The sequence below is a fragment of the Argiope bruennichi genome, chromosome 7 (assembly GCF_947563725.1).
Source record: "Argiope bruennichi chromosome 7, qqArgBrue1.1, whole genome shotgun sequence".
Taxonomy (NCBI): domain Eukaryota; kingdom Metazoa; phylum Arthropoda; class Arachnida; order Araneae; family Araneidae; genus Argiope; species Argiope bruennichi.
This window is the reverse complement of record NC_079157.1, coordinates 33,119,255-33,132,895: the sequence shown is the minus strand read 5'-3', so window position 1 is coordinate 33,132,895 and position 13,641 is coordinate 33,119,255. Positions and strand designations below refer to the sequence as shown.

The 13,641-nt window shown below is 32.2% G+C and overlaps 1 protein-coding gene across 6 annotated transcripts; it reads left to right on the top strand.

Moving 5' to 3' along the window:
* The first annotated feature begins 3,695 nt into the window (after window positions 1–3,695).
* Window positions 3,696–12,309, top strand: LOC129976131 (uncharacterized protein F54H12.2-like). Of its 6 annotated transcripts, none has more exons than XM_056089537.1 (3): window positions 3,696–7,538; window positions 7,633–7,701; window positions 7,844–12,309. In XM_056089537.1, the coding sequence occupies exon 1, from the start codon at window positions 4,631–4,633 to the stop codon at window positions 5,933–5,935; it is 1,305 nt and encodes a 434-aa protein (XP_055945512.1). In that variant the 5' UTR covers window positions 3,696–4,630; the 3' UTR covers window positions 5,936–7,538; window positions 7,633–7,701; window positions 7,844–12,309. The 6 variants fall into 6 exon arrangements, with proteins under 6 accessions (XP_055945512.1, XP_055945508.1, XP_055945510.1 ...); XM_056089533.1 differs by having other exon boundaries at window positions 7,844–12,305; XM_056089535.1 differs by having other exon boundaries at window positions 7,614–7,701; window positions 7,844–12,305.
* The last annotated feature ends 1,332 nt before the right edge of the window (window positions 12,310–13,641 follow it).

The following is a 13,641-nucleotide window of genomic DNA, read 5'->3' as shown; positions in this document are numbered from 1 at the left end:
AAGGAAATTATTTTATCATGAATGTTTAAAACAGGGTGCAAATATTCATGACATACGATATTTTTTTAACGTAAATTCAACATATTTATCAGCAAGCTTTTTAGGAGTTCAAATGACTGAGAAAGAATTTCAGAAAGTATGTGAACAATGTTCAAATTGAAACATCCTTCGTGTTTACTATGTGTAGGAGCATCGCAGTCGGGTAAAACCTCATTGGTGCGACAAATGATTGCACATAAAGCATATGATTTTGAATTTAAAAATATTATCTGGTGCTATAAAGTTTTTCAGCCATGGTTTGCTAAAGAAAAAGAAATGAAATTTGTTCAAGGTTTTCCAGAAAAAGTCGAAAGCGGAAATCTATATGTATTTGATGATCAGATGGATCAACTTTGCCAAGATTATGCGGAATTGTTCACTATTACAGCACACCATTCTAGAATCAGTGTGATTCTGATTTTGCAGAATCTATTTCCCCGAAATAAAGTGATGCGAGACATAAGTCTGAATGCACAATATGTAATATTATTTAAAAACAATCGTGACGTGGGACAAATCCAGTGTTTCGCAAGACAAGTATACGGAAATAAGGCAGCATATTTTATGGATGCTTACAAAAAGAGCACGCAAGGCAATTTTAACTATTTGTTGGTGGACCTACACCCGAGAACGGATGAAAAATTTAGGCTCAGAGAGAGCGTGTTCCCTGATTCCAATGGATTTTATTGGATATATTTACCGATAAAATGAAGAATATAAAGAAGCATTATCACTTACTGAAACTACTACTCAGCGCATCTCCAGCACAAAAAAGAGCAATAATACGGACTGCTAACAAAAGTCAGTTACATTGCTTATGCGAAATTTGTGTAAACGTCTTAGGTGGTAATTTATCGGTGAGCGTAAAGAAATTACGTAAATATAAAACGGCTATAAGAAAAATTGTTAATAAAAAATTATCTTTAGAAAAAAAGAGAAAAGAATTAATTAACCAAACGGGAGGCTTCCTACCCCTCATTCTTCCCGCAGTTCTATCTGCGTTAGTAGGCCTTGCCGGAAAAGCAATAGGAAGCTGAATTTAATATTCGCAGCAATGTCTCGGAGAATGGCTCTCGTTCCTGAAGATTTAGCAGCAACTTACTTTTCGAAAACATCAGATACCGGAGTACATGGTATTGAAAACCAAATATTAAACCTTCTTCATGAGTCAAACTATTCGGATGATGCAAAAGCAAAACTGTTGAGCCAACTGCTTTTAAAATATCAGCATGCTATAAATGTGCCTAAACCACCGATACGTGTAACTATTGAAGACTCTAAGGAACAAGTTCAAGAATCGCCTAAAAGTAACTCAGTGGAAGATCCTATATTACGTGATATCATACTTTCAGTTCCTGCGAACTTCCAAAAATTTATTTCGCCTATTGCTGAAAAATTGAATACACGCAGCTATGCTTGGAATGAATATGGTGAATTGATGAAAGATAACGAAATCGTTAAAAACACAAACGTTATTGACTTATTTTCATATTTAATGAGAAATGTAAAGAAAGGTTATGAACCACATGGTTTTTCAGTGTTTTGGAGGGGTATTAAAGAGATAAAAATACCAACACGTTGGATTGGCAACCAGAAGCTAGTAGAAAATTTCGGGTTTGACACAGACGCAGGCGAGATCCAAAACGAAATTAATCTGAAATCTCCAGATTCAAAAGCAAAGAAGAAGAAGCAAAACTCGAAAAGAAAATGGAAAGAATATTAGAAGCAGCATATTACGATTTCGCAAACCCTGCATCATTTGGCGGAATAAAGAAACTATCAGCAATCTCTAAAGTTCCATATGAGAAAGCTAAACGCTGGTTAATGACCCAAGATACTTATTCGTTACATAAACCAGTTCGGTATAAATTTTCTCGGATGTCGACGCTTTCATATGGTATAAATGATTTATGGCAATGCGATCTTGTGGATTTACAGCATTTAGCAGAACATAATAATGGGTTTAAGTATTTACTCACCGTAATTGATGTATTTTCGAAGTATGCCTATGTTATACCTCTTAAAAGCAAAACTTCTGTGGCTGTAAAAAATGCTTTTGAAAAATTGTTACAGCAGGTTAAGCCTAAACACATTCAAAGCGATAAGGGCAAGGAATTTTACAATACGCAACTTCAGTCATTGTTTAAGAGGTACAACATTAACCACTATTCAGCTGAAGGTGATCATAAAGCTAGTGTTATTGAGAGGTTCAACAGAACTTTAAAAAACAAAATGTTCAGGGTATTCACATATAGAAAATCTTATAGATATGATGATGTGCTACAGTCACTAGTAAAGTCGTATAATGACAGTGAACATCGTAGCATTGGCATGGCACCTTCAAAAGTCACTCGTGATTTTGAACCACATATCTTCAAAAAATTATATGGTTACACATTGAAGAACTCGCGAGTGATTTTGAATAAGGGAGATTTAGTAAGAATATCGAAAGCGAATAAATCGTTCAGACGAGGATATTTACCAGGGTGGAGCGATGAGGTGTTTATGGTGTCAAAAGTATATCCCTCTTATCCAACTACATTCGAGCTTCAAGACCTTAAATCAGAAGCTATAAAAGGACGATTTTACGCAGAAGAACTCCAGAAAATATTGAAACGCCCTGAGGATTATTGGCATATAGAAAAGGTGCTTAAAACAAAGGGCAAAGGTACGAAGAAAGAATATTACGTGAAGTGGAAAGGCTTTGATAATCGGTTCAACTCGTGGGTAAAAGCAGCATGGATGAAGTGAACGATTTTTACATTACGCTTCCCAGCAACTCTAGCATGGATTACTTTCCAAAAAATACGCAAGCATCATTCAGAACGAAATTATCTCGTCCAATAATACTAACTGGTGAATGGGAAGTTGGTTTATCAGAAATATTCGTTCCTCGAACCTGGTTCAACATCGGAAATCATAATAATAAATATTCGATAACTTACGAGGAAACAAAATTGGTGGAAAAGGATTTTCTGGAGTACTCAATCAGAATAAAAATTGAACAGGGAACTTCTGATGAGGATATAATCGATAACATTAACCAAAGTATTGAAGCAATATGTGGACATTTCGTCTCTTTCGAATTGGATCACAAGAATATGAATATACTTATTGCTCCGAATTATGAACTACACTTGACAGCTGCTGATTCACCAAGATTGTTAACTATGTTAAACTTACCTAGAGAGGATAGAGTTATAAAAACATCGGAAAGTTTTATGTACAGAAAACCATCAAAGACAAACAAAGACAATATTTTCAAAATTATCGCTCGAAATATGAAAAGGCATTTTATAATTCGCGTCACCAGGTTTAATCATAAGTATACTGATATGGACAACATACATCACGAACTCTTTCAGCATATAAATCATAATCTAATGCAGACTGGTATAGGAGGTGCAGCGGATTTTATATTCGACTTTAAAGAAGATAAAGTAGAAATAACGGTTCAAAAGAATGTTGAACTCGAGTTTAGGTTATTATATGCCCCGTTGTTTATGCGAATGTTGGGCATGACGAAAGATATTGTTTTAACGGGTAGAACGTTACATGTTTTGCAAAAAATTGAAAGGCCTCCTATGAACGAATACTTCCGCGTGAGCATTACGAATAAACCAACAATTCCTGTGAAAATTAAAAAAACAGAGGATATGGAACTACAAGTCGGATTTTATAAAAACTCAGAGCAGTTGTTTGGATCTTTTAAACACCTTGCTTTTAATCATTTAGCGAACAATAAGATCAAAATTCATATACCAGAAAATTCAACTCTGACTTTACAAGAAGGATTAAGAGATCTTTTAGGTTTCAAAGAATCCACATTAAATGGCGGAACTCATATATCTGACTATCAATTGGAGTTAGATGGAGGAATCACCGAAATTTATGTCTATAGTGATATCATAGAATCGCACTTTGTAGGGGATACAATTGCTCCTTTACTCCGTATTATTCCTGTTATGTCGAAAAAAGAAGACCAAATAGTAATAAATTATCAAAGACCGCTGTATTTTCCTTTGCGCAAAAATTATATCGATTGCATAGAAATCGAATTGAGAAGTAGCTCTGGAGATGGTATAATTTTTACCAGTGGGAAATCACTCTTGGTTCTCTCCTTCCGTCGCAGAACACTATAAAACTATTACTTATTTTGTGATGAATCATTTTAAATCCGATCGTGAAAGAGAATGCATTTGGATCAAAAAGCTTGTGAAGATTATTACTGCTCGCAAGTGCAGGCTGGCGGTGGACCATATTTTCAGGGTGTTGGCCACCAAAGAGGATATGGAATGTTTTCAAATTTATTTCGATTTATTTCTCCCATAGCACTGAAAGCTGGAAAGTATTTAGGAAAACACCTTCTAAGCGCAGGTTCAAAAGTAATGTCAGATGTTGCTTCAGGTTCATCTCTTAAAGACTCGGCAAGATCGCGATTTCGCGAAACATCAAAACAAATAAAAGACGACATTATTCATAAAATTCAGAGCGGTTCGGGTATAAAAAGAAAGAAATTCCAGAAGAAAAATCATTCGCAACGTGTCAAGCGGAGCCGAAAGAAATTAAAGAAAGCAGACATATTTTCATAATGGATTCCCGAGCGTGTGCTTGCTTGCAGAGTGAATTAGACCTTTTTAACGTGAATCCTGTACAATTATCAACAGAAGACAGCTCATTCACTGAGATTTTTCCTGTTGCATCTCTGAATGAAAAGACGCCAATTGAATTTTACGTAAGCGGAAGTGGTGAACATTATCTGGACTTATCCCATACACTTTTGCATCTACAAGTGAAAATTAAAAAGAGAAATGGAGCAGTAATTGGAACGCCTGATCAAGTGGCTCCTATCAATTATCTCCTTAATACGATATTTTCTGAATGTTCAGTTACATTAAATGACAAGCAGGTTTCTTCGCAAGCTAACTACGCATATAGATGTATTTTCGATGCTTTGCTTTCACCTCGAGCTGTTCAAGAATCAATGCTAACATCGGGTCTTTTCTACAAAGACGCTGCTTCTAAGCATGAATCAGTAGAACTAGCTAATGTTGGTGATAATGCAAATTCCGGTTACCAAACTAGATATAACATCTGCAAAGATAGTAAACTTATAGATATGATAGGTCCATTACATTTCGATCTAGGCAATCAGAGCAAATGTCTTATAAATTCGGTGAATCTTCGGATCAAATTAGAAAGAAATAAGGATTCTTTTGCTCTGATGTCAGCCACGCAAGATTTTAAAGTAGTTATATATCATGCATCATTATTTGTTAGGAAAATTAAAGTCGCTCCCTCAGTCGTGATTGCCCATGAATTAGCTTTAAGCAAGGGAGTTATAAAAATGCCTATTCGCAGAACAGAAGTGAAATCATTCGCACTTTCTTCAGGAATGCAATCAATAACTATCCCTAATGCGTTCATTGGACAATTACCGACACGACTTATAATGGGTATGGTATCTAATGCTGCATTTAATGGGGATTTTTCAAAAAATCCATTCAATTTCAAGCATTATGATTTATCATATCTTTGTATATTAGATGGCAATCGTATGATTCCGTCAAAGCCCTTTCAACCAAAATTTGATAATTCTAACAGTTACAGCAGATGTTATATGAGTCTATTTACTGATTTGGGTAGATATCATAAAGATCAAGACATTAATATAAGTTACACTGAATATAAAGATGGGTATACGCTGTTCGCTGTAGATTTGACGCCCGATCTCAACGCGGACGGAATGCATGAAAGTATTTCACGCAATGGTAATTTAACTATTGATATAAAATTCAGCAAAGCATTATCTGAAACTGTAAATTTAATAGTTTTTTCAGAGTATCGAAATACTATAGAAATCGACAAAAGTCGCAGTATTTTTTCAGATTTTTGAAAATGGATAGCACAACTTTGTGCAGACTTGCATGCAGCGACTTCCGTCTACGTTCTAAATTTGGAGGTGTATACGCTTCAGATGAATTGCCTAAGACAATAGATAGTTATTCATGTTTTATTGTAAATTTAGATCCTAAAACAAAACCGGGAAGTCATTGGGTTGCAATAGCATTTCGGAATAATAAATGTTACTATTTTTGTAGTTACGCTTCTGTGCCGAATAACAAATATATTTTAAAGTTCATAGAAAATAACGCTGCAAATTTTGCTTGGAACAAATGTAGATATCAAAGCTTAGTGTCGTATACTTGTGGTCATTTTTGCCTTCATTTCTTGTACAATTTTGTGAGAAAGCAAACTTTGTCACCTCTAGATTCTAATAAAATTGAAAATAACGAGAAGTTTATTAAAAAATTTGTAGCTAGCAAATTTCGTTTACAAAATTGCTGCTTTTCTCCATATTCAAATCAAATTTGTGAAGCTCGTGATTTCAGAAATAGATGTCTTTAGACATGTTTCAACAGAATATAATTATATATGCTCTCTCTATAAGCTCTCTATATAAATTTAACATATTTTTTTGGAGGTCACTTTTCATACAGAGCATATAAAAGAGATACACTAACTGGGGAATTCTCATTGTGCTTCAACTGATTCAGCAGAAACGATGACTTCCGAACTGAGATATGGCTTTATGTACTTGAAGCGTACTGGATCAGCTTATATGATTCATTGCTTCACCGATTCCCTTTACGAAAATATGATATCCTGTGTTCAAGCTGCGAACTCCTATCAAATGGATACAGTTGATTCAGACTGCAGATTGAAGATTGCCTATTTCAAGGTTCTCAACAATAATGATATTGTCAGAGAACTCCATAACGGTTCTGCTATGAATTATCGACAGACATTTGATTGTAAAACGTAATACAAAGCGAACTTCGGCGAATCAATTACTCATGATTCAAAGATCTGCAATGGAATTGTGGACAACTTCAAAGAAAATAAATGTAAATACTAAACTATACAGCTAAGATACTGAGAATAGCTCAGCATTGTAAACTCTATATAAAATTGTAATACTAAGCAGCACTAACTGTCATTTAATGTAACATCATCAATGAATCGATGTTCTACATGCATAAGCAACACGAAGAAACTGATTGTACCACTCGATGTAATATTTTAACAATCCCTGAATAAAAATATAATTTAACTGTATAATTGCGTCTGTCTTATTTTGCTTCGCTACATCAATATGTTTTTTGTAATATCCTATATCACCGTAAAATTACGTTGTTTTATTCTCAAGGTGGTGAAAGTGGGTTAAGGTAGGAAAATGCACATAAAGTTATTTTAAAATTACTTTAAGGTCACCAGTTCAGGGAGAACAAGGCGTTCCTGGGAAATTCTACAGATAATAAACAATTATTCCATTGCCACTTACATAAACAGGGGTATAAATATAAGCTACATCAGCCTTTGTACATATACTACCGATCTTGTTGAAGACTTCATCTTCATCTCTGTCTCCGTCTTCCTCAGAGTGCGTGTATCTAAGTACTACTCAGCTATCATGGACAGTCACAAAGCGAGCGTCAGTAAGTGATTGCATTTTCATATTCTTTTTAGATTGCTAAGCATGTGTAACATAATTTTTTAAAAATAAAGTTAAGTTTTCACACTTCCTAATAGGCTTAACTGATAGCGATTCAGACGGCGAGCAGTTATTTCCCCTTCCTTCCAAGGAAAAGCATACAAGCGGTAAATTAGATTTGATTTTATAAGTCAATTTAGACTTTAGATTTTTAAATTCCCAAAGAAAAAACATGACGGTAAAATGTAAAATCATTTTACATTTTGTATCTTTAGATTTAATTTCAAAATATTATCCCTTTTCTGATAGCTAAAAGAAAATCAAACGATGAGAAAAAAGAGGAGTCCACCAAAAGAGCAAAGAATTTCGAGTATAATTTTTCTGATCCGACAGAAGAGAAAAAGCTCATACCCCCAATAAGCGCTTACCTAGGAAAAGGGATTAACATCAGCATCAAGGAATACAGAAAGTCCTATTATCTTGCTTTCCAAAAGAATGTTGGAGATGAAACAAAGAACAGATTCAACATGAATCTTGACCAATTGGGAGCTTTAAAAAAAGCTATAAATGTGTTTGCAGAACATATAAAGAAAAATTGACATTCACGAGTTAAATGAAAATTTTGTAAAAAAATTGAACTAACTTGACAATTTTCCCTATATTCATCTTCTTAGAATGTCGTTTAATAGAATAGAATCAAGTTTTAGAGGTTATATTTCAGCTTACCGACACTCTCCGATACACTCTGATCCCTACAACTTATATAACGAAATTCGAGAAAACATTTTCTTACTCTTATTAGAGCAAAACCTACCTTTCCGTCTTTTAATATGCATAAGCATTGAATTTATTAAAGATACTCATCCTGACAATTTACTGCAAAACGCTTACTTCTGTTCATTTGCTGAACGCATAATATCATATAACCAAGTAAAAAGTAAAGTTAAAAGCTGTTTTCAGAAAATATTCAATTCCATTGAAACATATATCCAAAACGGTAGTGGTTGGGTTATTAATAAAATTAACTTTTTAGATGTTAATATCGGACAGTACAGAGAACCGCGGGGAGGTTGCGGTAATATAAAATTACCTGACTGTTTAAAAAAAAAAAGAACTCTTCTAAATATACGTTGCGATGATCACAAATGCTTCATATATAGTTGCTTAGCTCATCTCTTTCCTCCTGAAAAAAATTCTAATGCTCCAAGCAGTTACCAAAATAAACTAAAATACTTAAAATTGAAAAATGTAACCTTCCCCATGAAACTCTCTAACATAAAGCATTTTGAAAGTATCAACAGCTTAAAGATAAATATTTTTACTTATGACAAAGAAGTTTTCCCCATATATATCAGTAATAAAAAGTTGGGTTCGGAAATAAATTTACTTCTGTATAAAGAGCATTACTTCTTAATTAAAAATCTAAATCGTTTATTAAACTCCAAAAAAGGGATTCATCATTATTGCTCGCGATGCCTGATTGGATTTCAGAGGCGAAATAGTCTTGTAGATCATAAGCGAGTGTGTTGCCAAAATGCCCCCCAAAAACTATCCCCGCCTAAAATAAACACTGTAAAATTTACTAGCATTTACAAAATGTTGTTCCATCCTTTTATTTTGTATGCGGATTTTGAATGCATAACGAAAAATATATCTACTGTTTTACCAAATACATCTCAGAGTTTTTCAGCCAACCTAGAGCATCACGAACCAATCAGTTTCGCATTAATAGCAATTAATATAAAAAATGAAATAATATATCACAAATTCTATTGCGGAGAAAATCCAGTACAAATATTTTTAAAAACAATAAAAAAATTAGCAAAATCTTTATTTAAAAGACTATCATGCAATAAACCAATGATCGAGGAAAATATACCAACGGGAAAGCCTAGCACATGTTACATATGCAAGTTAAAATTTGAACCGAGTGATCGCATTGTCAGAGATCATTGCCATGTTTTAGGCATATTTAGAGGTTTCTGTCACAATTCATGCAATTTAAATTTAAAAAGAAGTAATTTCATTCCTGTAGTCATTCACAACCTTAAGGGGTACGATTCCCACTTATTGTTAAAACATATGTCTCCAGAATTCGCGCATCAGATTGATATAATTCCGACGAATAGTCAAAAATTTACTAGTTTCACCCTCGATAATTACATTAAATTTATTGATTCGTACGCATTTCTTGATTCTTCCTTATCTTCTCTTGTAGAAATTTTGAAAATTTCTGAACATCGGTTTGACATTTTTGATTCTTTTTTCCAAAATAAAACAAATAGAAACTTACTCAAACAAAAAGGATTTTTTCCTTATAGCTATTTTTCATCAAAAGATATTTTAAAACAAAAGACATTTCCACCTCACGAAGCCTTTTTTAACATTTTGACGAATTCGAACATAACAAAAAAAGAATACAAACACGCACTGAGGGTTTACCAAGAATTTCATTGTAAAAATTTTCAAGATTACCTTGAATTGTATCAAAATACAGATACAATTCTTTTAGCTGAAGTATTTCAATCGTTTCGACAAACAAGCATGATGCACTATCATTTGGACCCTGCTCATTTCCTAACTATTGCTGATTTAACGTGGCATTCTGGTTTAAAATTCACAGGTCAGGAATTAAAATTGTTATCGAATGTAGAAGACTATGTCTTACTTGAGACTCAAATGAGAGGTGGAATTTGCTTTCTCGGTCAAAGATATGCCCAGGCAAATAATCCATATCTTTCTTGTTATAACCCCGATGAACCTACAAATTATATTGTGAATTTAGATGTTAACAATCTTTACGGACATTGCATGTCTGAATATCTACCTGTGGGGGATTTTCGTTGGCTTTCACCTGAAGAAATAGCTGTTTTTGATTTAGCAAATGTATCTCGATACTCAGAAACGGGATATTTATTAGAGGTAGATTTACTATATGATAAATCAGCTCATGATTTCCATGATTTTCCCTTAGCAGCAGAACACTTAAATATAAATAAACAAATGTTATCAGATTATCAAAAAAAAATATTGTCTGAAAAAAATATTCCATTCACCGAGTGTAAAAAGTTAACACCAAATTTTTATCCAAAGAAACGCTACATTTTACACTACAGGAACTTAAAATACTATTTAAAGCATGGGATGTCTTTAAAAAAAATTTATCGGATCTTGGCTTTTTCACAATCAGACTGGTTGCGAAGCTATATAAATTTTAATAATGAAAAACGCCAACAAGCCAAAAGCGAGTTTGAAAAATCTTTCTTTAAAAAAATGAATAATGCTTTTTTCGGCAAAACATGCCAAAACGTCAGAAAAAGAATTAACTTAAAGACTGCTCTTACACCCGCTGAATGTAGAAAGCATTTAGCAAGTCCTTTACTTGAATACTTTGAGAGCATAAACGAAGACTTCGCTGTCTTTAAGATGAAAAAAATTAATCTAGTTCTCGACAAACCAATTTATGTAGGATTTTGCGTGCTTGAGCTAGCTAAATTACACATGTATACTTTATATTACTCTAAGTTCAAAAAATATTATAAAGAAAATTGCAAACTCTTATACACAGATACTGATTCTCTATTCATGCAAATATTTACAAATAATGTTTACAAAGATTTTAAAAACGAATTTTTTGATATCATGGATCTAAGCAACTATCCATCTTCAAGTGAATTTTTTAATTCGGAGAACCAAAATAAGTTAGGGTTTTTAAAAGACGAAACGAAATCTAAACCTATTTCAGAATTTATCGGTTTACGATGCAAAATGTACAGCTACAAATGTGAAAATACTGAAACGAAAAAGGCAAAAGGTGTAAAACAGAGTTGTTTAAGAAACATAACACATGAACATTTTAAAACCTCTTTACTTAATGAAACGATTCATCGTCACGAGCAATATTCTATACAGTCAAAATCACATATTCTTTCTACAACCATATCAAACAAAATTTCTTTATCTCCGTTTTACGATAAAATATTTTTGAATGAGGATGGTGTGACCGGAAAATGCTTTGGTCACTATTCCTTGCTTGAAGAATAATGGTAATATAATTTTCGTTTATTTTTATGTTCTTCAAAAAAAATTTTTTTTTGAAAAACTATTAAGCATTCAATAGCTACCTTCTGTTAAGGGGAAAATTGTCTCTTAGTTCAATTTTATTTCACATGCTTTGTAAGTGAATCAAATGTTTACTCAGATCGACTGGTTGGACTGAGTTTTTTCATGGTTTTCTCAGTCTATAACGCAAATGCGAACCAATATAAGAAGATCTTCCATGACATATTATTAATAAATACCAAGAACATTTTATTTTTAATGTAATCAATTTTTATACTATTTTTGCATGTACATATATATATGATTCAAGTTGTTGTTTTTATCTTAGTTAATATTGTATTAATTGTTTGCACTGTTTTTCGAATGAAATGGAAATAATTTGTATTCATATCCTTTCTTTATATACATTTCTTTCTTATATTCACATGCTTTGTAAGTGAATCAAATGTTTACTCAGATCGACTGGTTGGACTGAGTCTTTTCATGGTTTTCTCAGTCTATAACGCAAATGCGAACCTATATAAGATCTTCCATGAGATATTATTAATAAATTCCAAGAACATTTTATTTTTTAATGTAATCAATTTTTATACTATTTTTGCATGTATATATATATATGATTCAAGTTGTTGTTTTGTCTTACTTAATAATGTATTAATTGTTTGCACTGCTTTTTCGAATGAAATGAAAATAATTTGTATTCATATCCTTTCTTTATACATATATTTCTTTCTTATAAATACAATAAAAATCGTTCAACAATTATCAGTCTATGCCTCTTTTTTTTGAGTGGGAATAAAATTTATAACCTTGCAGAAAACATTGCTCGCTCTTTTAGTAGTATAGAGATGATGGTTTTCATATAAAAAGTTTTTATATGAGAGCCATCATTTAGTGAAAGGTACTTTTTATATGAGAGCCATCATCTAGTGAAAGGTACTTTTTATATGAGAGCCATCATCTAGTGAAAGGTACTTTTTATATGAGAGCCATCATCTAGTGAAAGGTACTTTTTATATGAGAGCCATCATCTAGTGAAAGGTACTTTTTATATGAGAGCCATCATCTAGTGAAAGGTACTTTTTATATGAGAGCCATCATCTCTATACTACTGACTTGGTATTACATGGTTCTAACAACTTTTTACGATAGAAGAACTGAGTTGCGAGACTTGGATTTTTTTAAAAGTTATGTTTTTGATGGCATTTTCTCTTACGAAATGAAGATATGAAATTTTTTTTCTATTAATTGGCTGAAAGTAAAAATTAACATTTTTTTCGGTGGGTGAGGGTTATTGGAAAGAAATCTACCTGCAAAAGGAAAGATCTTTTGTTCAGTTCTTCCAGAAATTTATCGAATGCTGAAATATCAAGAAAATATTTTATGCATTGGAATATATATCTAATTTGTTTTTAATTGAACTTTTAATTCGAGCGCTATTTTTCAGACAAAAAGTTTTTAAAGTTCATTTCATATATTACTAAACATAATTTCAATTAGCGAGAGTAAATTTAATGAATAATTTTATAACCAAAAATTATTAAACGTATAACTTTTAAGCTCTTAGAAAAGCCTTAATATTTAATAACAAAATAAAATAACTTTAATTAACAAATTTATTCGCCTTATTATAAATCACGTTCATATTAGAATATCACTATTAATGTATGGACTAAAATGATTACATTTTTTTACTACATAAAAATTAAATCTCAATTAATACAGAAAAAATGTCTAAAAGTAAACTTCGTACAATTTTCTAGTAAATATTCTTCAATTTTTTGGAATAACCAATTTATTGTTACTACAAGAAATTTCAAACCAATTATCTGATGCAAACTAATTCACCGTTGTTTTAATGATATATTTTTCATGATTTCTTCGTTTCATTCCAATTTCTTGTGATACAAAGTATGCAGCAAAATAGAAAAGTATTATTTTGTATTAGATGAGCTTTCATTCAGTTTCTCAATTGTAGTATGATGTTATGAAATGACGAATACTAAAGAAATACAAACTAATATATCAAAATTTACAAAATATTT

Coding starts and splice junctions, on each gene's coding strand:
- LOC129976131 (XM_056089536.1), top strand. CDS start 8,210: ATGTCGTTTAATAGAATAGAATCAAGTTTTAGAGGTTATATTTCAGCT.